Here is a 27,180-nt window from a genome sequence, read left to right as displayed (position 1 = left end):
CCACTCGTTTTAATCCGCATTAAGTGATATCGAATGAAAAATGCCTTATGGAAACAGTAAAATTCGATTGAATTTCATGAATATGAATATGAAATTCGTTTGGTCTCATCGGATTTTATATTGATCGATATACGGCTTTATGCGATGGAGGCGTTATTGTGGTCGATCCATTTTGTCTAGCAAAACTTTTTTCGCCAATGTTGTGCAATTCGGTGAGAAAATGAATGGAAACACCTTAACATGTCTCAAATCAATTCGATATAACAATCTGATCGCAAAACAGCACGCGACAGGTTTTTATTCGCTTTAAAGCCGTTGAATGGAAACACTCGTTCACCAGCTTTATCCGTGCAAGGTTTTTTACCGAACTTCAGATATTTCGTTGAATGAACCAAATGACTCGGAAAAAGATTCATTTTGATGAACGAGTTCGAACAGGAGAGTCACGAACGCGCGTCACAGAACAGAGCAAGGCGAGCTTATGAAACTTAAACTTCAGCCCATTCTCACTCCCAAGGCGTCACCTAACTGACGCCTTGGGAAGCATTTGGACATGCTTCAATATCTGACGCTTTAGGCGCCCTTTAGCGTCAGTTAAATGACGCCCTAGGATCGCGTGTACCCTACCCCCACCCCACACCTAAACCTAACCGCGTCCTCTAACAGACGCTTTCCTTTAGCGTCAGTTAGAGGACGCATTAGGATCGCGTCATGTAAGTGACGCTAAAGGGCGCCTAAAACGTCAAATATTGAAGCATGGTCAAAGGTGACGCCTTGGGGTGAGAATGCGTTGTAAACTTTGTTTAAGTTTTATTTTTTATTTTATTATTTATTTTTTTAAATGAGCGATCGTTTCGCTTGTTAAGACCCTTATTCATCGTCTGGAATCGTTTAAAGCCCTTTGAACAGTTTGCAGTTTGCACTGAAAGTGTCTTTTGGACCTTGAACCGTTTGGACCCCATTGAAGTCCATTATATGGAGAAAATGCATGTTTTCATCAAAAACCTTAATTTCTTTTCGACTGAAGAAAGAAAAACATGGACATCTTGGATGACATGGGGATGAGTAAACTATCAGCAAAAGTTTTTTCAAAAGTGAACTACTCCTTTAATTGCATGACCTTTTTTGTAAAAAAAAAAAATGTTTGCATCATGATAGTTATTTGTATGTTGCTGCCATGTAGGCAGATCACTATCTTCTGTTACAGACCGTGACCGTATTGCTTGATTCTGTGATTTTGCGCAAATTCGAATATAGAGAATTGTAATATATTGCGCTTTGATGCATAGACATTTTCTGACTATATTCAGGCCATATGCAAATGAAGAGTCTGGTTCCAAATCCAATCATTGGCTGTGACGGCGGCATGAAAAAAATGGAAGACCGGAGCCAAAAAAGTCATTATTTCTGCTGCCTGAGGAGTTTAAATGCTCTTTGTAATAACTGGATAGCTTTTAGCACGCTATTTTCTGGTAGAAGTGTTGCTGATAAACTTCCACGGAAAGAACAATAACCCGAGTCCTGACTGACAGGATGAAAAAAACAACACACATCATATGTCATTCTCAAACAACTCATTCAGAGACTATAGCAATGACTCAGCTGCAGTGATTAAAGTTCACGAGCGCTTTACAAATCATGCCGTTTCTTGGCTCCGTTTGAAGTCGGAGAACAGATCCAATAGTCTGTCACTGAGAGCTCAAAACAACTAGTGTCTTCATACAGTGACCGCTAGAAAGGTAGCACGTCTTTGCCTCGAGGATGTAACCTTTGAATGTTTCTCTTGGATGTTGGGCTTTTGAATCCCTACACCCTCACTCTGTATCTGTGCTTCCCTTCTGAATGTTTTATGGGATGTTACAGTTCTGAGGCCTGTCATTAGCAGCAAACTAACCTCTCCTTGCCCTTAAGCCTGGGAAACTCAACACACTGAGTCATGCATGGCAGTCCAACATGATTCCCCCCTCTAACCCTGCAGCTAAATATCACTAACCAATTGCTAGAAGACGATCTTATGCAAATCATACCCCTAATTGGACACAAAGGGTGTGAATCCATTACTGTAAAAAAAAAAAAAATCTGTTAAATTTATAGGACAAAAAACGGCAGCTGTGGTTACCGGAGTTTTCCTGTTAAAAATACGGTTGCAACAGTTTAGGTTTTACAGACTTTTAACCGTATTTAATTTTACAGCAATAAACCGTATTTCATTATCTCATGTTATATTACCGTAATTTACTGACCTTTTGAAGTATTAATATCTGATTTGTTGCATTGTAATACACAATCACAGCAGTAATGAGAGTCAAATGATCAATCAAACCTCTTCACAAGGAAGTTAATACTAATATATACTGTAGAAGCTGCACAGTGTCATTCACACAAACATTAAACACCATCATGGCAACATGATGAAATTAAAAAAAAATGCGATAAGCATTAATTTAACAACATTAAATGTAACATAAAACCCTAATGTACATAACTGATTAGAAAAAAAAAACTGATTAGTGTCATGCAGGGAATTGTGGGAATGCCAATTTACATTTTTTTTCACTGTAAAATTTACAATGACTTATTCTTTTTCACTTCCAAAAACTGTAAATTTAACGGTATTTTACAGTAAAATGACATTAAATGTACCATATCACAGCTATTTACCGTATATAGTAAGGAAACTTTCTGTTAACCAATTAACAGTTTTTCACTGTAGCATTTTTAGTCTTTTACTGTTAAAATCACGATCATTTTTTACACAATGCACGAAATTAGATCCATTGTGTACGAATTTAGATCCATGTTCAAAGTCAACATGATAACATAACTCTTTATTTTGATAGTAGCTTTGCAGCTACATGTCAACTAACTCTCATTAGACATTAAATCAACGGTTGTATATTGAATTGTTCTACAGTTTGTGTACTGAATTGTATAGTTCTACACATATTGAATGCAATTACATCAAAAGCAACTGTAATTATTAAATTACTGAAAAATAAGAGTAATCCCCTACTTTGCCATTTCAATTACAGTTATTAATTCTTTGATAATGCATTACACCCAATACTGCTTATGTTGCAGTAATGTGGTGTTTTGCTGCAGACATTGAGGGGTTTTCGGGACACAGAAGCAGGCGTCAGATCAGTGCATGACAGGCGAGTCTCTCTCTCTCTCTCTCTCTCTCTCTCTCTCTCTCTCTCTCTTTCACTTACTGCAGCCTGCCGAGAGGGAAAGCCAGGGCAACCGCAAAGTACAGTGAGCACACAGTCTCACTGGAGCCAGAGAGAGAGAGAGAGAGAGAGAGAGAGGTAATCACAGAGGGGGAGGGAGGAAGAGTGCAGAGAGAATGAGCACAAAGGCTCTGTTCCTAAACATAGTGAGATGGCACTTAAAGCGTTTGCTTTGCATTGTTGCAATGTCGATAGTATATGTAAATGAACTATGTGTTCTGCTTCTCTGAGTTACTTGTATCCAGATAGTCAGCAGATGTCCACCAGATGACATGAAATACATCATTTGCATCATCCAGTGGACTTTTGACAGCTTAAAAGCTTAGAACTTTTTGTATTTCCACCCCATAGACAATCAGATTGACAAAATCAAAAGTGGATTATATGGCCATTAAAGTGTTTAGTAAAAATGGAATACCACAGCCTTTTTCTCAGTTTTGCTGTTTAAGGGTGCTTTCACATCTGTAGTTCGGTTCATTGGTCCGGTCCAAGCGTGAAAAATGATACTTCCCAGCAAACAAATTTAGGTTCTGGGAACGTTAGTTTTTGGTTCCCAGAATTTTCCTAGAACTTTCCCTTAAGGTTAAGGGAACGTTCCCGGAACATTCTCCTTACGTTATAAAAATGGAACCTAAAAATAACCTACATGGAACGTTCCTGTAACGTTCTTGTTTGGTTCCCAAAAAAATAACCTCATGGGAACGTTCTGTGTTTGCATGGTTTGTAGCATTTTCAGTGGTATTGGTTCATTTTCACCAAAGGGGTAATCCATCGACCCGAAGTTGAAGCCTCACGGGAGCTTTGTAGTACTTTGTAGTGTTTCTTTACAAAGTGACATCGCCAACTACTGGCCTGGCACCTGAATACAGGTTTTTAGTCGTTTTCTCATATCCGTGTGAACTTGGATCGCTTTTTCTACATCTAAAGTACGTTGTTGTTGTGTAAATGTACACTTAAACTCTTAAAAGAAATGGTTCTGTTTAGAACCAGAAATGGTTCCATCCCCCGCTTCATACACTCTAAAAAATGCTGGGTTGTTTTAACCCAACTTTGGGTCAAATATGGACTAACCCAGCCGTTGGGTTAAATTTTTACATTACATTTTTAACCCAACATTTCGGGTTTGTCCATATTTGACCCAAAATTGGGTTAAAACAACCCAGCATTTTTTAGAGTGTATTCTATATAGAACCATTTTTTTTGGTAAAAGGTTCTATTGGCCAAGTACGGAACCCCAGGGTTCTATATAGAACCCAGAGGAACCCTTTTTTAAAGAGTGTATAGAACCTTTTAGGGGTTCCAAATACATAGCGCTGATAGGTTCTGTATAGAACCTTTTCTTCTAAGTGTGAGTTAAATCCTATAGGTTGTCACTATGTGTCTGACTCAGTAGTATATAATCAGGATGTTTTCTAGTAATACTATTACATTATTGACATCCTCATTGTTTGTGTGCCTAAATACTGCAGATTGTGACATTCCCACTTTACTTTTCATATGATCAGCTCCTGTTTACCTTTTTATTAAAAGGGCATCTTGACTGTTAGTTTAACTGTAAACTATGAGAAGAGCTTTAGCTTCCCCAAAACGCTGCAAAGGTTGTGTTTAACCTTATAAATCATGTGTGATGCTGAGCCATAAAGAGCAACCTTGAGAGCCTCACAGACAGGAACTGTAGCCTGGAATAATTATATATCCGAAGCTGATGTCATTCTGCCGATGTGTGTGGCTAAGTAAACATAAACGCAGCCTTGATATATTCCCTACTCCACACTGATGTTAGGAAGAGTCACATGCCAAAGAATCCACAGCATGAAAATGCCAAAAGAAGAAGAATATGCTTGTAAAAGGTCATGTGCAGCATTCACAAAGCAGACGCACTCGAGGCGCTGCTGTTATGCTGTGGAATATACAGCGATGTTTACCGTGGTGTCCCCGAGGGAGCCGTGTTGTCCGAGATCTGTTTAAATTAAAGAGGTGTACAGAAATGTTCATTTCAGGAATGTGTTTAGAGACTGTAATTTACTATGAACTTCGAATAAACATAAATGCAAATCGATGCTCGAAACTTGGAATGGCATTACTGATTATAAAACCATTTTCACCTCTAAAAACAAATGCGTACTGCATATGTATGATCTTTCATTTGTTTTTGAGGTGAAATACAAAATTAGTATGTCACATGTGTATTGTGGGTTATATTCTAACACATAATGTGTAAGATGTTTCTTCTGCTCACCGAGGCTGCATTTATTTGGTCAGATATAGAGTGAAAACATTATTACAATTTAAAAGAACTGTTAATACATTTTAAAATTTAATCGTGAGAATTTTTTTTTCAGGATTCTTTGCATAGAAAGTTCAAAAGAACAAAATAGTTGAAATAGACTTTTGTAACATTATAAATGTCTTTACTGTCATTTTTAAAAGTATTATACTATATTTAAGAAAATGATGAGGCCTATTTTTGGCCTAACACCATTAAGACATTTTTGCAGTGTGATATTGTTTTATACAATTCAATTATTGTAATGCCATAAACAAATAAAGCAAAAACAATGTTAATATCAAACATATTTATACATCATGGTACTCTCTAAAAAAAATACCCTTTGGGTCAAATATGGACAAACCAAGTCATTGGGTCAATTTTTTTAAATAAAAATTTTAATCCAACGTTTGGGTTTCTCCATATTTGACCCAAAATTGGGATAAAACAACCCAATATTTTTAGAGTGTTGCACCTTTAATTTGTTGATTTAATTTTAAAATAATTTATTTATTTAATTGTTGGCTTTGTGTGTTTTGTTTATTTGTTACAATGGAAATATTCTTAATATCGTCACTTACACTTTCACACATCACGTCACTTAAAGGATTAGTTCACTTTTGAAAAAACTTTTGCTGATAATTTACTCACCCCCATGTCATCCAAGATGTCCATGTCTTTCTTTCCTCAGTCGAAAAGAAATTAAGGTTTTTGATGAAAACATTCCAGGATTTTTCTCCATATAATGGACTTCAATGGGAACCGGATGGTTCAGGGTCCAAAAGACAGTTAATAACAGTTTCAGACGCAGCTTCAAATGTCTTTAAACGATATCAGACGATGAATAAGGGTCTTATCATGCGAAACGATCGGTTATTTCAAAACTTATTCCAAAAATGTAACTTTTCTAAGGACAAATGCTAGCCTTGTAATATATTGTGAGGCGCGTTTGCAACGTCACGTAATACGTAATTACGTTCAAAAGGTCACGGGCGACGTAGCCGGAAGTACAGAATCAAAAACGTCCGACATCGTTGTTTTACCTTTTAATTCCTTTTTTGTAAACGGCGTTTGAGTTAGTTTTCACGTTCAACCTATGCGTTCAACTTGTAAACAATCTGACTCTGTAGTTCTGGCTACGTCGCCCGTGACCTTTTGAATGTAATTACGTATTACGTGACGTTGCAAACGCGCCTCACAGAATAGAGCAAGGCTAGCATTTGTCCTTAGAAAAGTTACATTTTTGGAATAAGCTTTGAAATAACCGATCGTTTCGCATGATAAGACCCTTATTCATCGTCTGGTGTCGTTTAAAGACATTTGAAGCTGCATCTGAAACTGTTATTAACACTATCTTTCGGACCTTGAACCATCCGGTTCCCATTGAAGTCCATTATATGGAGAAAAATCCTGGAATGTTTTCATCAAAAACCTAAATTTATTTTCGACTGAGGAAAGAAAGACATGGACATCTTGGATGACATGGGGGTGAGTAAATTATCAGCAAAAGTTTTTTCAAAAGTGAACTAATCCTTTAATATTTCTCCAATAGGCACCAATATTTATATAATAAAGAAAATTAATATATATATATATATATATATATATATATGTGTGTGTGTGTGTACGGAACAGAACTCACTCTCGAGATTGCGATGACTGACACGATTCTAACTTGTCAGTTCATAAAATCCCCAAAACTTTTTTTTTTTGGAAAGATCTGGCAACACTAATGAGTGAAAACGTACAGTACCTCTTTCACTGTGATTTCTTGCACCGCACATTAAAGAAGAAGAGAGACACAACTCTGATATGAGCTTAAATATGTCATTATCAACTTGTTGTTTAATTCTATTCTGTATTTCTGCAAATGCGGTTGTCATTTCCTCAATTTTTCAGAAGTTAAGTCGGTTGTAGAAGTCAAGTCACCTTCATTTATATAGCGCTTTTAACAATTCAGATTGTTTCAAAGCAGCTTTACAGTGATCACAGGAAATTAACGAAACAGAGATTGTTTTACAGGCACAGCCGCTCTAGAATAAAGTTCAGATGAAGTACGTTTTTTGATTGATTCACTTCAGTTGTAAAAATCATTAGTTATTAATTTAGGAGCCACTTACACAACGCCGTTTTGACTGAAAACAGAAAACTTTAATGCGTCCTGGCCGTTCATTTGCACGACAGTGGTGTTTGGTGGCAGTGATCACTCCTGTAAATGATTGAACTGTGCGTGTCAAGAACAGGATGAAGCACTAAAAGTGAATTGAAAATTGAATTTAGCTGCAGTGACGTGGCCCACTCAGCTAATGCAACGAGGAGACTCTGCATGATGAATCATATGGTGTGACTGGCATTTATTAACCTTTGTTCAAACATGACCCACTCTCTTATAATAACGTGGAGGGAAAAGATTATGACACTCTTAGAAGAAATGGTTCTATTTAGAACCACCGCTTCATATATGGAACTCCAAAATGGTTCTATATAGAACCATTTTTTTTTTGGTAAAATGTTCTATTGGCCAAGTACGGAACCCCAGGGTTCTATATAGAACCCAGAGGAACCCTTTTTTTAAGAGTGTATAGAACCTTTTAGGGGTTCCAAATACATAGCGCTGATAGAACCTTTTAAGGTTCTATATAGAACCTTTTCTTCTAAGAGTGCATATGACATACTGTACATGTGGTGCTAGTTAAAATGATAAACGCAACACTTTTTATACGCAATATAATGAGACATAAAGTACACTCTTGTGATGATTACAGTCTATTTTCCTATTTTACTGCACTGACTATTGCGCTATTATGTCTTCAGATCCATTTGCACTGAAGAATCAGTGATTCAGAGACCTACAATAGTGCAATTACAAAAATGCACACTGATGCCTAATACGTCTCGATTATTGTGCTGTGAAGATCATTTGGCTTGAGCAGCTGTCATTAAAAGATAGTTTACCGACTAAACTGTAAAAACACAGATGCTTTCTTGAAAAGGCAAGTGAGTCTCCGTTTGTGGTGGACTTGAGAGTTTTTGGGAGAACAACAAGCAAGGAAGCAGAACGCAATTAGAAACAAAGAAGCCCATTTAAATAGACGCTCTACTACATTTGGTGCTTTATGGAAATGAGGCTTCATTCCCTCTTTGTACATTTGTTAACTTGCTGTTGCCCGAGGCACTATATATCCACACACACACACACTCATGAAAGGAGGAAGACATATCTGGCTGGTATTCAGTACCCCGCACACGGAGCAGACACTGCTGCAGATCGCATTGATCTTCTCATCCTCCCCAACGCCGGGAAAACACACTGTTCTTCCGTCAGCCTGCATGTGCAAACTGAGGCTGTGAACCCAAATCGTGAGCATATGGGGTCTGATCCAGGATCTGTGCTTGAACTCGTTATTTTCTGTGTTCAATTCTGCTATAAGCCCGTGTGCTCGTTTTAAAGAGCCTGTAAAATGGCATCGTGCAGGTTTATTTCCAATGTTGCTGTTTTGTGTGAATTGAACATGTACTAATTTAAGATTATATTGGTTTGTTAGGTGAATTTGGTTGGTTTTTAATATCATACAAAAAAAATGTTGTGATTTGTTGTTTTATTTCTCAAAAATATGCAATTTTCTGGGTTCAGTCTTAAAGTAAAGGTTCTTTATTGCCATGAATGGTTGGATAAGGCCGGAGACACACTGGCTGAGTGCGTGGCGTGTCCGTTTTTATTTTGGCTCCCATGTTAAAGGAGTAGTTCACTTTTAAAAAAGCTTTTGCTGATAATTTACTCACCCCCATGTCATCCAAGATGTCCATGTCTTTCTTTCTTCAAAAGAAATTAAGGTTTTTGATGAAAACATTCCAGGATTTTTCTCCATATAATGGACCTCAATGGGAACCAAACGGTTCAAGGTCCGGAAGACAGTTTCAGTGCAAACTGCAAAGGGCTTTAAATGATTCCAGCCGATGAATAAGGGTCTTATCAATCGAAATGATCGCTCATTTAATGAATAAATAACAAAGTTTAAGTTTTATAAGCTCAAATGGTCGCCTTGCTCTGTTCTGTGATGTGTATTCGTGACTCTCCTTAGTTAAAATTTAAGTAAGTTAGTTTACTTATTTTTCAAGTTAAGAGCTTGAGTACAAAATAAAAATGTGCCAGTTCTGCTTACTAAAACTTTGAGTTACTTAACTTAAAAATGAATTACCTCAAATTTGTTTGAGTTTTGCCAACTTTTTTTTTAAGACTGAACCCTGAAAAGTTTTTAATCACATTGTTTAGAGCATAACAAACACATGAAAAAAAAAATATTTTATTCATATGTTATGCTATGACCTCTGTAGTGGACACCAGGAATCGATTGTTTAAAAAATAAAAATGACATGAAATTCTATATAGGCAAAAATAAACGCCATATTTGAAAATCAATTATTATTATTAGTTTAAATTACATTGATATCTGAATTTATGTCAAAACCTTGACTTTCAAACATCAAAATGTAATTTATTAATATGTATTCGTGTACAAAATTACATATAAACATCAAGGAGCTGTTTTGTTTTATATGCTCCTAAGAAAAGTCAAGTATAGCTCCATCATTGCTCAAGGTTAAAAAATATCATACTTTATGATGTTATTTTTAATAAAAATATAATTAAAAAAATGATATCACAGAAATTTCTCTTTCTTGCCATTTCTTTCTTTTTGCTGTATCGGAAACGTACCGAACCGTATCGAACCGAATTGTGACACAAGTGTATCGTATCGAACCGAACCCTGAATTTTGTGAACCGTTACACCCCTAGTTATATATATATATATATATATATATATATATATATATATTAGGGCTGTGCAAAAATTAATTCGCATCCAAAATAAAAGTCTGTGTTTACATAATATATTTGTGTGTGCTGTATATAATTATTCTGTATAAATAAATACACACACATGCATGTATCACTCTAAAAAATGCTGGGTTGTTTTAACCCAACTTTGGGTCAAATATGGACTAACCCAGCTGTTGGGTTAAATTTTTACATTACATTTTTAACCCAACATTTCGGGTTTGTCCATATTTGACCCAAAATTGGGTTAAAACAACCCAGCATTTTTTAGAGTGATATATTCAAGAAAATGTGTTATTCATATATAAAATATTTATATTTATATAATATAGATTATGTATTTATATATATATATATATATACAGAATTTAAGTGCAAATAATTCTTAAATATATACATGCATGCATAGGTATTTAATATATACAAAATAATTATATACAGCACACACAAATATATTATGTAAACACAAACTTTTATTTTGGATGCGATTAATCACAATTAATTTTTGCACAGCCCTAATATATATACATAAATATTTATTATGTCGGGATTTCTTTTTGATAATGACTGACCATGATATCTATACTCATATGCCCTATTTGTTTTTCAGACACTGCTGGGAAGTGAAGCACCTTCATCATTGAAGATCTGAAGGATGATGGGAGTCGGTTGAGATCCACTAGTCTAGACAGGCCAAATTCAATAAGCACATTTTCCACATGCTGAAAATGGCAGAAGAGCGAAAGGAAGGAACTGATTGGAAATGTACACAAACTCAGGGCAGGTCTGATTTCCTCACTCGGGCTGTAATTCGATCTCACAGAGATGCAGAGAAGGAGCTTGAACTTTGCTGCTCCGCCGCTCTGCTCTGCTCGAGAGCTCATTCCAATCACGTACGTCTCTGGCATAATCAGGTACTTTCACCCTCATGTCAATCACAATGCACACCTGAATTATTCATTAAACTATATTTTATTTATGTCAGTATTTCCCCCATGCCACCGGAAAAAGTTGGAGGAAGTCGAGCTCTCTGACAGACAGAGATGCACAGAACCTCGCAAAGCAAGCGATGCTTTCATCTTTAATACAAGCGCTGGGAGGCTGAGGGTGTCGGGGGTACACACACACACAGAGAGAGAGAGTCTCATTAGTCATTCACTTTCTTGAATAGATTCTTCTGGTATTTTCATATGTAAAATGCTTCAGTGTGATGTCTGGAAGGATCTATCAAGCAACTCTTGTTTATGTCTGTGGAACAAAAGAAATTTTCCCATTCATGACGCACAGAAACACTAACATTTTGTTTTGTCTGCCTTCAAAAGAAAAACCCAAGCAAAATTAGAGAGGTGTTTTCAAACCTTTTAATGCAGAGGACACTAAATATATATGGTTAGTTTGATTATAGAATGTGGTTTTCACTCATAAGGTTTTCTCGTAAGTATATATGGCACATTTAGGACTGACAACACATATTCTGTTGATGTGTTGAACAGCCATTGACCACCTCAGACTAGTGTTATTATCGTTAACCAAAACTAAAACTATTAGGTTGAAGTAGTAAAAGGAAATAAAAGCTAACTAAATGACAATTGTGAATTGTGAGATACAAAGTAAAAATTGCATGATTTGAATGATATAAAGTCAAGAAAAGAATTGCATGGTATAAAACTATCTTGCAATTCTGACTTTATAACTCGCGATTTCAACTTTATATTTCGCAATTCTGACTTTATAACTCTCAATTGTAACTTTATATCTCGCAATTCTGACTTTATAACTCGCGATTGTAACTTTATATCTCGCAATTCTGACTTTATAACTCGCGATTGCAAATTTATATCTTGCAATTCTGACTTTATAACTCGCAATTTCAACTTTATATTTCGCAATTCTGACTTTATAACTCACGATAGCAACTTTATATCTTGCAATGCTGACTTTATAGCTCGCGATTGCAACTTTATATCTTGCAATTCTGACTTTATAGCTTGCGATTTCAACTTTATATTTAGCAATTCTGACTTTATAACTCGCGATTGTAACTTTATATCTCGCAATTCTGACTTTATAACTCGCGATTGCAAATTTATATCTTGCAATTCTGACTTTATAACTCGCGATTTCAACTTTATATTTCGCAATTCTGACTTTATAACTCGCGATTGCAACTTTATATCTCACAATTCTGACTTTATAACTCGCGATTGCAACTTTATATCTTGCAATTCTGACTTTATAACTCGCGATTGCAACTTTATATCTCACAATTCTGACTTTATATCTCACAATTGCAACTTTATATCTCGCAATTCTGACTTTATATCTCACAATTGCAACTTTATATCTCGCAATTCTGACTTTATAACTCGCGATTGCAACTTTATATCTCGCAATTCTGACTTTATATCTCGCAATTGCAACTTTATATCTCGCAATTCTGACTTTATATCTCGCAATTGCAACTTCATATCTCACAATTCTGACTTTATAACTCGCGATTGCAACTTTATATCTCGCAATTCTGACTTTATATCTCACAATTGCAACTTCATATCTCACAATTCTGACTTTATAACTCGCGATTGCAACTTTATATCTCGCAATTCTGACTTTATATCTCACAATTCTGACTTTATATCTTGCAATTGCAACTTTATATCTCGCAATTCTGACTTTATAACTCGCGATTGCAATTTTATATCTCACAATTCTGACTTTATATCTCACAATTGCAACTTTATATCTCGCAATTCTGGCTTTATAACTCGCGATTGCAACTTTATATCACACAATTCTGACTTTATAACTTGCGATTGCAACTTTATATCTCGCAATTCTGACTTTATAACTCGCAATTGCAACTTTACATCACACAATTCTGACTTTATATCTCGCAATTGCTACTTTATATCTCACAATTCTGACTTTATAACTCGCAATTGCAACTTTATATCTCACAATTCCGACTTTATAACTCACGATTGCAACTTTATATCACACAATTCAGACTTTATAACTCGCAATTGCTACTTTATATCTCACAATTCTGACTTTATATCCCGCAATTGCAACTTTATAACACACAATTCTGACTTTATATCTCGCAATTGCAACTTTATATCACACAATTCTGACTTTATAACTCACAATTGCTACTTTATATCTCGCAATTCTGACTTTGTAACTCGCAATTGTCGCAATACGTCACTTTACCTTCATTCACAAATCTCTCCTGTGGCCTCATGGGACAGTAAAGTGTCCATCATAAGCACACTTCAGAATCTCGCCAGAAGTAGCCTAGTAAGTCATCCGGGGACTTTTTGCCTAGTCTTGAGTACTGTGAATTGGGACATACTTTTGTCACATACTGTTTTCGCCTACTATAGTAGGGAAGTAGGCTATGTGATTTCAGACGCAGCCAGTCTGTCCATCTCTACAGAAGATGAGAGGTCAGTGAATGTGCAATGTGAATCGTTTCTAATACTTGACTCGAAAGATGAAAATTCCATCGGTAAGATAATAACTCCCATGAGTCGACCACATATGTTATACCACACACGCCACACAATTACTATTCCGCATCTGTGTTGTAAGAGCTGTAACGGAGGCTTCTTCGCTGATTGGCAGCTCCCTCACAGACAGAGTGCGCGCGGTCTAAAATTAGACGGGTGTCTGTGTGGGTTGAGACAGTGAGCGTGTGTCACACGAAGATGACTAAACCGTCATTCATGCCAGAGAACTGAACAACCCGACCAGTCTGAGTTTCCGGACAGCTGATCATCAACAAGCCCGCTTCATTGTTTACCACAAAAAAAAGGAAGATTTACTCATGAGGGAACTGCTCAATATTAATTAGAACTGTTACGCCAGCAGTTTCTTATCTAGGATATTAGGCAGATGTGTTGTTGCCTGGCTCCCTCCGAGTGAATAGAGACGTGGCATTTAGAGTGATGAGCGAAATGACGTTCCCTTTCTAGTGGCGGCTGAGTTTCTGCCTGCAACCCGATTCTGTCAAACATCACAACCATTTCAAGCCATTACCTCACCGGATGATCCCGTGAGAGACACGCACGGTGTTTCATTGCTTTCCAGACGTTTAATTGTGGATTTTCTTTTGAAGCTGTTGTTTATTTATTTGCTTGCTTACTTGTTGTGGGAACTTAAAACTTGCAGTATCTATGTTTTATTGAATTTGAATTGAGGTAGCAAAAAGGATGTGGAATTTAAATACATTTAAATACATTTTTGCTTTGGTTTGGAAGCCTTGTTTGAACTAAAAATTAGAAAAAAGTAAAATGGATAGATAGATAGATAGATAGATAGATAGATAGATAGATAGATAGATAGATAGATAGATAGATAGATAGATAGATAGATAGATAGATAGACAGATAGATAGACAGATAGATGGAAGGATGGATGTCAGAAAGAGATTGATAAACAGATAGATAGATAGATAGATAGATAGATAGATAGATAGATAGATAGATAGATAGATAGATAGATAGATAGATAGATAGATAGATAGATAGATGGATGGATGGATGGATGGATGGATGGATGGATGGATAGATAGATAGATAGATAGATAGATAGATAGATAGATAGATAGATAGATAGATAGATAGATAGATAGATAGACAGATAGACAGATAGACAGATAGATAGACAGATAGATGGATGGATGGATGTCAGAAAGAGATTGATAAACAGATAGATAGATAGATAGATAGATAGATAGATAGATAGATAGATAGATAGATAGATGGATGGATGGATGGATGGATGGATGGATGGATGGATGGATGGATGGATGGATGGATAGATAGATAGATAGATAGATAGATAGATAGATAGATAGATAGATAGATAGATAGATAGATAGATAGATAGATAGATAGATAGATAGATAGATAGATAGATAGATGGATATGGATGGTCAGACATAGATAGATAGATAGATAGATAGATAGATAGATAGATAGATAGATAGATAGATAGATAGATAGATAGATAGATAGATAGATAGATAGATAGACGGACGGACAGGTAGATAGATAGATAATTTTTTGACCGAAATATCGGTCTAGCACTGCTCACAATATAGAAATGCTTAATATTGCTTGTTGTCTGCCAATTACTATGGAAACCAATTTTAATATGAGTGGGAAAACTGTACAGCAAGACAGTTGCCATATGGTAATATCTGCGCTAGTGACAACCAAGCTGCAACAGTCAGTCCATCAGATATGAATGACTAACATGCTAATTGGCGCTGTCTGCCATATCTGGACTGATGTGCCAGTGATGTTAAAAATGGCAGATAATTTGTTATAAATCATAATTAGCCATCAGTTGTTAGTAAAGAGTTGTTACAACTGTCTTCACTGCATCACAGTTTGTGGTTTAGCGTTGATGTTTAGGACAGATCCAGACCGCTGTGTTCCTGTCTGTCTAAATTTATGTGTCTGTGGGACTGAGGGTTGAGTGAGGATACATTATTCTGCTATCCGGTGAAAATAGTTCTTCTTTAAGAGGTGAATCCATCCATCCATCCATCCATCCTTCCATCCTTCCATCCATCCATCCATCCTTCCATCCATCCTTCCATCCTTCCATCCATCCATCCATCCTTCCATCCATCCTTCCATCCATCCTTCCATCCTTCCATCCATCCATCCATCCATCCTTCCATCCATCCTTCCATCCTTCCATCCATCCATCCATCCTTCCATCCATCCATCCATCCATCCTTCCATCCATCCTTCCATCCTTCCATCCATCCATCCATCCTTCCATCCATCCTTCCATCCATCCTTCCATCCATCCTTCCATCCATCCATCCATCCATCCTTCCATCCTTCCATCCATCCTTCCATCCTTCCATCCATCCATCCATCCATCCATCCTTCCATCCTTCCATCCATCCATCCATCCATCCATCCTTCCATCCATCCATCCATCCATCCTTCCATCCATCCATCCTTCCATCCATCCATCCATCCATCCTTCCATCCATCCATCCATCCATCCTTCCATCCATCCTTCCATCCTTCCATCCATCCATCCATCCATCCATCCTTCCATCCATCCATCCATCCATCCATCCATCCTTCCATCCATCCATCCTTCCATCCATCCATCCTTCCATCCATCCATCCATCCTTCCATCCATCCATCCATCCATCCATCCATCATAATTCAAAATAATTAAAAGGCAGCGTAAGATTTATTAATGCATCTCTTTTATGCTTGAAAACAAAAGGCAGTGTGTGTTTTGGCTTCCCCTGGGACGGCCTTCCAGACATGGAGATAGATACGTCACACCTTTAATGATGATGGCCCTCAATGCTGCTCTATTGAATTTCAATGCTGTTATTTAGAGAGCTGTAATTAACTCTATGCAGATCGAGAGGTGACGAGACTCTCTAACTTCCTGTTGATAAATCCCCGAGTTCGGTTACCGCAGGATCTCACTGCAGTATAATTAACTAGAGTTTCACATTTTCAGAAGGCAATAGTCAGGTGTTCTGGATGGTTGCCAGGCTGTTGCTATGAGGTTTCTGGGTGGTTCATTGCTCAAGTTTAATGATTTTTTACCATTCAATTTTTTCTGCATTTGCTTATCTAATCCGATTATTCCCATTATTTGTTATTTGTCTCTCTGTCCTTCTAATGTTCTCCTGTTGTTTACTTTATTAATATTTAATTATGTGTAATTAAATAATATATATATATATATATATATATATATATACAGATTAATATTTATAATATTTATATGATTAATCGTGATTAATCGCATCCAAAATAAAAGTTTGTGTTTACATAATATACTGTATGTGTGTGTGCACTGTGTATAAATATTTTGTATATATATACTGTATAAATACACACACATGCATGTATATTTATGAATAAAAATATTATTTATATATAAAATATTTATATTTATATATAATATAAATCTATATACAGTATATACATGAAAATATTTCTTAAATATATAAAAGCATGTGTGTGTTTTTATATAAAATAATTATACACAGTGCACCCACATATATTATGTAAACACAAACTTTTATTTTGGGTGTGATTAATTGCCCTAATATATACAGTATATATATATATATATATATATATATATATATATATATATGTGTGTGTATATATTCACAGTATATATACATACATACATACATACATACATGCATATTATATATATATATATATATATATATATATATAATTTCTTTCTAAGGCAAATCTGGCTGATTTTCAATAGACAATAATTCACAAATAGTGTTCTTTTGCATGTTGCTAAATTAATGCCACAAAAAAAGCATAAAAATAAGAATCACACACGTCTTATGTTTATTTTTAATATTAGATTCAACCATTTTATATTGGTTCTTTAAGTTATTGAATGAACTAGAATTGTCATTTTTTTTTCTCGCTTCAGCAAACATTTTTTTACTGACCTTGTTGCAATGCATTGAAAAAGTTAATGAAAACGAGTGAATTCGGACACTAAGTGCGCCGGAAGGACTTCTGCTTTTGCATAATTTGTGCGTGCTGTTTAATAATTATTTGAAACTTAGCAAACTGGCAAGATGAAAAAGATTTATCTTGAACTCTGTCATGGAAACTATATGTATTTATTAATCAAGTAAAAATGAAGTAATGCCTGTATGATATTACACCGTAGCCACATTGGACCAGTGGTTTGGAACATGTATGGATGGATGATTCAGCTGTGGACGCAAACTTCCGGTCAAATGCGGGAAGACTTTTTACAGTGCATTATGGGTATCGGTTGTACACTCGTTATTTTTAGTGCATTGTGGGATTGAATGAGTGCATTTAATAACGACCACTATGGTGGTTTCGGCTATATTCGGACACTATGTTCTCTCAAATAGTGCCCTAATTATGGTTATAAGGGGCGATTTCGGACACAGCCACGGTGTTTTATAGCCTAGGCAGCAACAATCCATGTCTGTAACACAAACAATGCAAGGCAAGTTACTTGCCAAAGTTTAATATAAGCAACAGCAATGTTTCATAGAAACCTGTGTGCTGACAGTGAAATGCACGAGGCTACAGTATAACCTGCATGCTACATCACACGGAAGTCAAACACACTATATGAAAGCATCAAATCATTTGATGCTCGGGACATGGAAGACCAGCAGGTCAAGGCGACTTATTATCCATCATTTCATTTGTGTCTGTGTGTGTTTGCTCTGTATGCCATGTAATTGTGCGATGCTCGCTCAGAAAAAAGCCCATGCGCTCTCCTCTAGACTCATAATAGGCAAGACGGACTGAACATTCCGTACAGGCGTCATGGCAACCAGTCATGGCTGAATCTCAGAATATGAGAGAGAGAGAGTCCGACTGCCGAGCACTGATGAGACGCATCAAACACTGCTCGTCTCTAATTGATCTCTAAGAGTCTTTCAGTCACCAACAAATGCATCAACTGACTATTAAATAAATTGAGGCAGGCGATTTCTAGGTTATAAAGACAGACTACTCTATTTGCATATTTAAATGTACGCTCAGTGTATAAAGGAATGATATAATCAGGCCAATGACTATTTTCAATGGTCCACTTAAAGGTGCTATATGTAGTTTTTAGCGGCCTCTATTGGTAAGGTTTCAGATTGCAACCATTTTTTACAAGAGCGCTCGTGCTCGAACACAAAAGGCTTTCAATACACCGGAGAAAGCATCACACAACATGCTGGAAACTCATGTAAACTCCCACTGCAACGTTACAATAATAGGCTACTTTTATCAGCTTGACGTTGAACTAATGCTCCATGCTCGTACCATGATAACGTTACATTTGTGGTGTTATCTAGCATAAGGCATTTCACAATCACAATCAGCAACGTCAACATAGGTGAATGTATAATATGATAACAAAAACGGTTAGTTTCAATTTCAGTGTTACAGTAAGATCGTAGGAAGTTACATTACTGTACTGAACGTGTCTGGAAATGTGTATTATAAACAATATGATAGTAGTGGTATGAGTGACGTTACACGGTAGATCTGGTACATAAAATAAAAGTTACATCCTAAAGCTCCTACTTTTTGTTATCCTGGAACAGTCTTTTGTATTCATTTCATGTCTCATATATGTAGTTTAGCTTGCTATTTCATTACAGTTTACCATTATTTCAGAATATCTGAAAACTTGTAATTTATCACAATAAAAATAGCGGAGGTCTCTCCATAATTCAAACGCTCTGCTGATGTTGATCCGTGTTTTCGTCTTAAGTCGATCCGATTCTCGAGCTTCAGCAGATACATTTTTGTTTTGTTTTTTAATATTTATGTGGAGTTTGTGTTGTGCTGGAGAAAAAAACACAAAAAACGTGTTGAGAAAACTCGCCATTGACACAGACAGTTTAAGCGAATACACTCTATATGGCAAGTTGGCAACACATATTCAGGTTCATCTAGCTATAAGTGTTTTTGCTCACATGCTAAGTTTCCGGCCTAAGGATTGTTCTTAATTCACCTTTGGCTAAGCCACGCCCTATAATGTAGATTGACCAATCACAGCGCAGCCAAGAGGTCGGACACTTTTTCACAGCGCTCTATTGACTTTCAACACAGGCGTCTCATATTTCTGGTCTCAGCAGGCTATTACCGTCGTTGTTTTATCCAAAATATGGTTAAACGTTGTGCCCCGGGCATTTGTAACACAGATACGTGTTTCCCAGAGAGGTTGGAGGGGGGTGTCCGTTTTTTGCCTTCCCAAAACCGAAGTAAAATCCTAACAAGTGTCGTCTTTGGATTAAACTTTGTGGACGTCCTCAGTCAGCTAAACCACGCAAAGATCAACAAGCGCATCTTTTTTGCTCTAACATTACTGTGAGTTGAAGTTAGAGTTGTGAAGTTATACTAGTTAGACCGTTTTATAATGTTTTAGGTTATGATTTCAGTTCTCATACCGGTTGTTGATACGCTAGCACACGCTGCTAATAAATACAATGTTATACTCGTGTAACGTTAGTCCGTTTGATTTGTAATAACGATTATAGAAGTGAATAGAGACCTACCCAGATTTGCATGGACAGTGTTGCTCCCTGATATTGTTAGTCCCAGCCTCCGTCTCGATTAGTAGGAAATGCGGTGGTTCATTTTTTGACTGTGACCGGTAACGTTAACGTTATGCTTTTGCCTCTATTTTGGATGCCTTGTTGTTTCTTGCGTTTCACCTGTATGCAGTGTTGTAGTACTCGAGACTCGGACTCGTCTCGGACTCGGTCTCGGTCTCGAGACCATATTTTAATGGTCTTGGTCTTGTCATGGACTCGTGTCCATTTGGACTCGGAATTGACTCGTACTCGAACATTTTTTTTTTAGGACTCGGAATTATTCCCGAGTCCACTCGAGTTCAATTCAAAATATTTTTCATGATTATTAATGTATGTGAATAAAATATTTCTTTAAATTGATTGACACGCCCAGTGATTGGTGATTTTCTAGTGCGCAACTGCGCATGACAAATTGTAATAAAATTACTTTTAACACCACCTACTATGTGGCCGTTTTACCCTAAACTGATCATATTTTTAAACTCTAAGTAAATTCAGTAAAAAAAAAAAAAGGTTTTCTCTAGGTAAATAAAAGTAAATTAGGTAATCAACCCTCACTGGTCTCGGTCTCGACTCGGACTCGACCGTCTCTGGTCTCGGACTCGACTCGGACTCGACTCTCTATGGACTCGGTCTTGACTCGGACTCGACTCTCTCTGGTCTCGGTGTCGACTCGGACTCGAGTGAGGTGGTCTCGACTACAACACTGCCTGTATGTCTTGAATATAGCCTTCGAACGCATATTGCAGCCCCTTTTGCCTACTTCTATCGGACACTTTATTTGCTGCTTTATAAAAGTTTGATAACATTTCAGCAGGAAGAGCTGTCACAGCATAAGCCATGCAGAGCACAGATGAAGTTTGACGGATGTAGCAACAGTAACTAAGGGGGGCGGGGCTGAATTGCCAAAGGTGAATTGTGATTGTATTTACTGGGCCAGTACAAATCTGAACTACTGGCCCAACAAGCCCAGTCCTGAATGTTTCTAATGAAAGTTAGCCAGGCAGAGTGTGCCATGCATCTGAAAGATTTCACGAATTGTAAGCATGGACCCTTGCCTATAAAAACACGGCCCAGAACTGAGGGTGTAGGGTGTAGTAACCACCCTGTATGTTTCGCTTCACTACCACAATATTGCTCTATCCAGCAGGCTGGAAACAGCTTTGTTTCTCCTCATTGCGTTTGCTCTGTATATCAGAAACAGATTACGGTGTTCTTTCTTTCTTTCGCTTTCTGTTTTTTCTTTCCTTTTCATCGTTTTTTTCCCCTAAAGGCGTGCATGCGTGTTATAGCACAGAGCACGTTCATCGATCAAACCGATGCTTCTGCTGGTTCTCCTCTTCCACCAAGGCACGATGTTTCCCCAACCTTTCACAAGGTGTTTTACAAGTCCACGTGAATAGATTGCTCGCTCGCATTTATATGCACATGCAAATTTCAGCCGTTCCAATTCAAAAGGGAAGCAAATTGATTTGGCTGCACGCACGTAAGTGCATGTGTGAAGACGTCATGTGGAGAGAGACAGAGCGCTGGGCTGTTATCAGGGAAAACGGCATGCCACCTTTCCTGTGAATCTTTAATGTGCGGGATTGTGCAGCATTGCCATCTGTGCACGGGTTAGAGACACGCGTGGAAGATTTAGTTATTCAAATGACCCAGCGTAATCAGCCCCTCCTAGCAGACTGGAAATCCGTTCTGTAAATGTTGCCGTGTCCTTTGAGTGTGTCATATAGAGTAATTAAATAATGTTCCCATGGGGAAGATTTGAAAGGATAAACAGATGCAGTCAAGAGTGGTGTGAACACAGAGCCTCTTGGATCATGATCTGAAAACATGTGAAAGGTGTGTAGGCAAGAGAGCTGGCTCGTTTGCTTCGCTGGAGTCGTGATTAAAGCAACAGTTCACCCAAAAACATGGGAATGTCATCGTTTACACAGCCGCACAGTGTCATTGCGATCTGTATCATCTTCCTTGGAACACAAAAAGAGATACTGTGTTGGATTGAACGTCAGACCAAAATGTAAGTCATTTATATTCACTGATCAATCAGTATTTTCTAGACGTCAAATCAATACAGTATGTGACAAAAGAAGTATGTCTGAATTCGCAGTACTCAGAAGAGAAGTCCCCCGGATACTTCCGATGAGATTCTGACGTGTGCATATGATGGACACTTTACTATCCCATGAGGGCGAGGCCACGGGAGAGGATTTGTGAATGAAGGTAAAGTGTCGCTTGTATGTCACATGATAATGAAAAAAATGTAGGTAACACCTTTATTAAAGCCTTTATATAATGCATTATGAAAGTATTTTAATGCATTAATTATGGCTTGTACACTCAAAAAAAAAAAATATGTTGGCTTTACTTAATTATTGCCAACATTTAAGACTTAATTAATTGTATTGCCAACATTTAAGACACCTGATGTTAACAAGCAGAATCACTGAAGGAGAAAACCGTCATCTGATCACCATAATGGTGACTTAAATTTGATTATTTGGTTGTTGTTGTAAGTTTTACTCACTTTAAATGGTTAAATTTTAAGGAATTAATTTGATTATTTAGTACTCAATTCTAATTTGTTAAATTTAATTAATAATATTGCTTGTAATCTGTTGCCACAATTTTTTTTTTTGATTAGATAAAGCATATTCATTTTTACAGTGTATGGGAACTCTAACTGAATAAAAATCTGTGCAAAACTCACTACTGAAATTTTAATGTGTCGTGAATGGTTGCCATGGGCATTGCCACACAGTTGCGTTTTTAGCCCGTTGCTAGGGTGTTCTGGGTGGTTTCTAGGGTATGTTTTTATATGCCCGGGTGCCTCTTTTAACCCTCAGGTGCTCTTCGTTTCGGAGTCACACTTGTTATCTTCCTGGTCAAAAGTGACCGGACACCTAAAAATTAAATTTCCTCCATCCCAGTAAATGTATTTTTGTTCAATAATATTTATTCTTTGTAATTTAGTATTTTTAGACAATTTGATTGAATTTATTAATATTTTATTTATTTATTTATTTTTTTACTATTTATTTATTTATTTTTACTATTTTACTATTTTTTTTATATATTTATTATTTATTTATTATTTATTATATAATTGCAATATTTATGGTCTATTTTTGCATATATATATATATAAATTGAAAAAAATATGAAATATATTGAAAAAAATATATATATATATATATATATATATATATATATATATATATTTTTTTTTTTTTTTTTTTCTAGGCCTTCAGAAAAAAAAATATTTTTTGAAGAAAATTAGCACCATTTTTATCATCCATCAAGCAAAAATCCTAAATCTGATCACTGGAAAAAGTACTGGCACCTCTTTCCCCAACAAACACTATTTGAAGTTACTTGAAATAATTGAAATATAAGCAATAGTAATCACGATGCTTGCCTTAGAAAACCCCTAATCAGTTTATTTTAAGAACAACAGATGTGACGGAGGCCTCTGCAAGGACGTACACACACAATTGTTTGCGCATGCTGTGCAGCGCTGCCACTCTCAGCTGGTCTCTTCCTGATGTCAAAAGAAGCTGGTGGATCTGCAACAAAGGAAGTTCATAACAAGCTGCAGTGGCACATTTAGACCCACAGTCTCTCTCTCTCTCTCGCTAATATCCGTAGCTTGGCCTCTACGGGCCAATCTTCTCCCAATCACACATTCTCCACCTCGCACTGCTTTAATTAGTTAAAGTGTCACACAGTTACGCCATGCGTGTCCCTCCAGACTACAAGCCAGCTACAAACTCACTCTACTGAACGAGCGACGAACAATCAGTCTAACAGACGGGATTTCATTCAGCGCATTCAATGCGTGACAGAAGGATGAATCAGAGCTGCTTTTAAAGTCAAACTTTTCACAATCCAATCAATGCACAAATGATCAAATAGCACCTCCTTAGATTTTGAAAATTTATATAGAAACACTCTTCACTTAGAAATTGTGAGTAAATTGCACAATTAATGACAAGCACGTGAAATTTTGAGGTATAATTAGTATTTTTAAAAAAAAAAAAAACTAATTATACCTCAAAATTTCACGTGCTTGTCATTAATTGTGCAATTTAACATAAACATAAACATAACATAAACGTGTTAACATACCCCCATTTTTGCCCCCATTTCACTTAAAAATGTGTCACAAAATGGATTGCAAACTGTGACTTGAGGGCATTTCCTCTGAAACACAAATGACTGATGACCCTCATCAATTATTAATCTGAGCAGAGGCATTATAAGCATCAAATCCGCTGAATGCACGCTCAATCTTGAGTTATAGAGACATCAAAACATCTAGATTGGTTGATTTCATGAATCAAGCAACATTGACGTCCTATTTTGCAGGAATGAAAAGCATTGCAGGAGCTTTCGTGTTCTCAGTTGATAAAGCATATAGTGCTAGTGATGCCAAGGTCATGGGTTTGATTCCCACGGATAAATGTACAAATGCTTTGGATGAAAGATTCTGCAAAATGTGCAAGCTTATTATATTGATGCATGACTGTCACAGCGGATTTTTAACCAAGCAAATAATACACACAGGTAATCACAAACCGCTTGCTAATTCACAAAACAAACAGACAAAAAAAAAAAAAAAATTCTTTCTCTTACCTTAAATGCAGAATGGAACAGGGTTTAATTTTCTGCAGACAAAAATAAATAAATAAATGAAGGTTTATTAAAATTCTGAATTTTCCATTTAAACCTTTAATAATGTCATGATTGCACATGGAAAAAAGAGTTCAGCATGACAAGCGCCCGTATTTAATGTGTACGTTTTTCGAAAAACCAACATTCTGCTTATTATTTTTTTCTTCTTCCTCCAATAATGGGTAAGAGCAGCCATTCCAGCTCTGTGAGTAGAGTGGGCTGATGCAGACCCTTTATGAACGCTGCCTCATTACTGGAGGAGGGAGTGTTCCCAGGGGAGGGGGAAAGCAGAGCACTGCCTGACACAGCTGCACATTCTCAGGGAGAGATGCGGTGGCAGCCTGCCTCCTCTCTGCCGCTCTGGTTCACTGACTTTCAGTGGCAGGAGAACAGGGTTGTGAGAGGGTCACACACATTATTGGCATACAGCTCCCTCAAGCATGCCATGCACACACACACACACACACATATATATATATATATATATATATATATATATATTTATATATATTTACATACATTGTGTGTTGCATGTACTATGATTTTGCACTGTGTGTGTCTGTGGGGGGGATATATATATATATATATATATATATATATATATGTGTGTGTTTGTGTATATATATATATATATATATATATATATACACAAACACACACACACACTGTAAAAATGCTGGGTTGTTTTAACCTAATTTGGGGTCAAATATGGACAAATTCAAACATTGGGTTACAAAATGTAATTTAGAAAATGTAACCCAATGGCTGGGTTTGTCCATATTTGAAGGAAAAAAAAAAAAAAAAATATATATATATATATATATATATATATATACACACACACACACACACTGACATACACACACAATCTTAATTGCTTATCTTCTTAATTCCAGGCCTGCTTATTTATTTATGTATTTATGTATTTATTTATTTTTAAGTGAGTTTTTTTATTATTGGTGGACATTTCTACCTCTATAGTCTATACTTTAATAATAGTATATACTTTAATAATAATAATAATAATAATAATAATAATAAATATAATATAAAAATATAATAAAAATAAATAAAACGTAAAAGAAAACTAAAACACGTTCGCCAATTAATTTTGCATGCATTGTATTTATTTATTTGTTACTGTGTTTTCGAATAGCTAACTTTATAGACCTGCACAAAAATACCTGAAAATAACAGTATTTGTTAATTAAACTTGTGAAATAGTCTAATTGATGATGATTATGAATATGATACATATTATTATTATTATTATATTTTAACTGTGTCTATAATTGTTCATTATAAATGTCCATAATTATTTACTTTATATGGTGTTTTTTTTTTTTTTTTTAAGGTAGCCTAATGCATATTGGAACACGAACATAAAACTAATCGGAAAAAAATAATATCGATCGATATCGAATGCCGATATCTAATTCCATGGATGAAACAGTGAGGGGGAAGAACACACCTTTAAACGCGCTTTATGAACCTATGGGAACAGACACCGTTCACGTCACAGTCCGTTATCGCTTCCATCCAAACCTGACAATAGAGAATAAACGAGCGACTTACCATTCATACTGATATATCACGTCAGATGATCGCACACTGCCGCCTGTTTCATCATACACTCTACACGCGAGAGGAAATCACACTCATCACGCAGATTTGAATGCTGGATTCGTGCAGAACCGGCTTCTGCCGCAGATACACCTCTGACAGAGCCGACAGGGGAAACAATGGTGCAGGCGAGCGCACAAACTAACCGTCCTACTACAGCCAAGGCTTCGCTCATGAATATTAATTAGTTATCGCTGACGCTCGCGAGCCACCTTCCAATGGAGCGCTCCTGGCTTATGAATATTAATTAGATAGTGCCAACGTTCTGTTGTTGGCGTCCAATGGCTCTTACGCCTTCTTCGTAGTAGGATTCGCAAACGGACTGCAGTGGGAATTGAGCGTGAGCCAGCGGCCACTAGAGAGCCATACAAGTGTCTTCCGAGGGATTCAGGGATTTCTCAGGCCGCTTTGTCTCTTGGGTTTCGG

General features: G+C 36.6%; 1 protein-coding gene across 3 annotated transcripts in view; it reads right to left on the bottom strand.

The window, feature by feature from the left end:
- csrnp3 (cysteine and serine rich nuclear protein 3) overlaps nt 1–26,904 on the bottom strand; it is a 53,539-nt gene extending 26,635 nt beyond the window's left edge. For 2 of the 3 annotated variants that reach the window (XM_089133432.1, XM_039683680.2), the window contains exons 1-2: nt 26,707–26,903; nt 25,093–25,124 (exon numbers count right to left, since the gene is read on the bottom strand). Coding sequence is in view for 1 of the 3 variants with exons in the window: in XM_039683679.2 (XP_039539613.2) it covers nt 26,707–26,713 (7 nt within the window). In the remaining 2 variants the exon portion in view is untranslated. Of the gene's footprint in view, nt 1–25,092; nt 25,125–26,706 lie in introns of all 3 variants that reach the window. The other variant, XM_039683679.2, reaches the window with a different exon arrangement.
- Nucleotides 26,905–27,180: the final 276 nt, after the last annotated feature.

Source organism: Pimephales promelas, chromosome 7, assembly GCF_988280905.1.
Source record: "Pimephales promelas chromosome 7, fPimPro1.hap1.1, whole genome shotgun sequence".
Classification (NCBI taxonomy): domain Eukaryota; kingdom Metazoa; phylum Chordata; class Actinopteri; order Cypriniformes; family Leuciscidae; genus Pimephales; species Pimephales promelas.
Note: the sequence above shows the minus strand (reverse complement) of the source record. Positions and strands in the feature narration are given on the sequence as shown.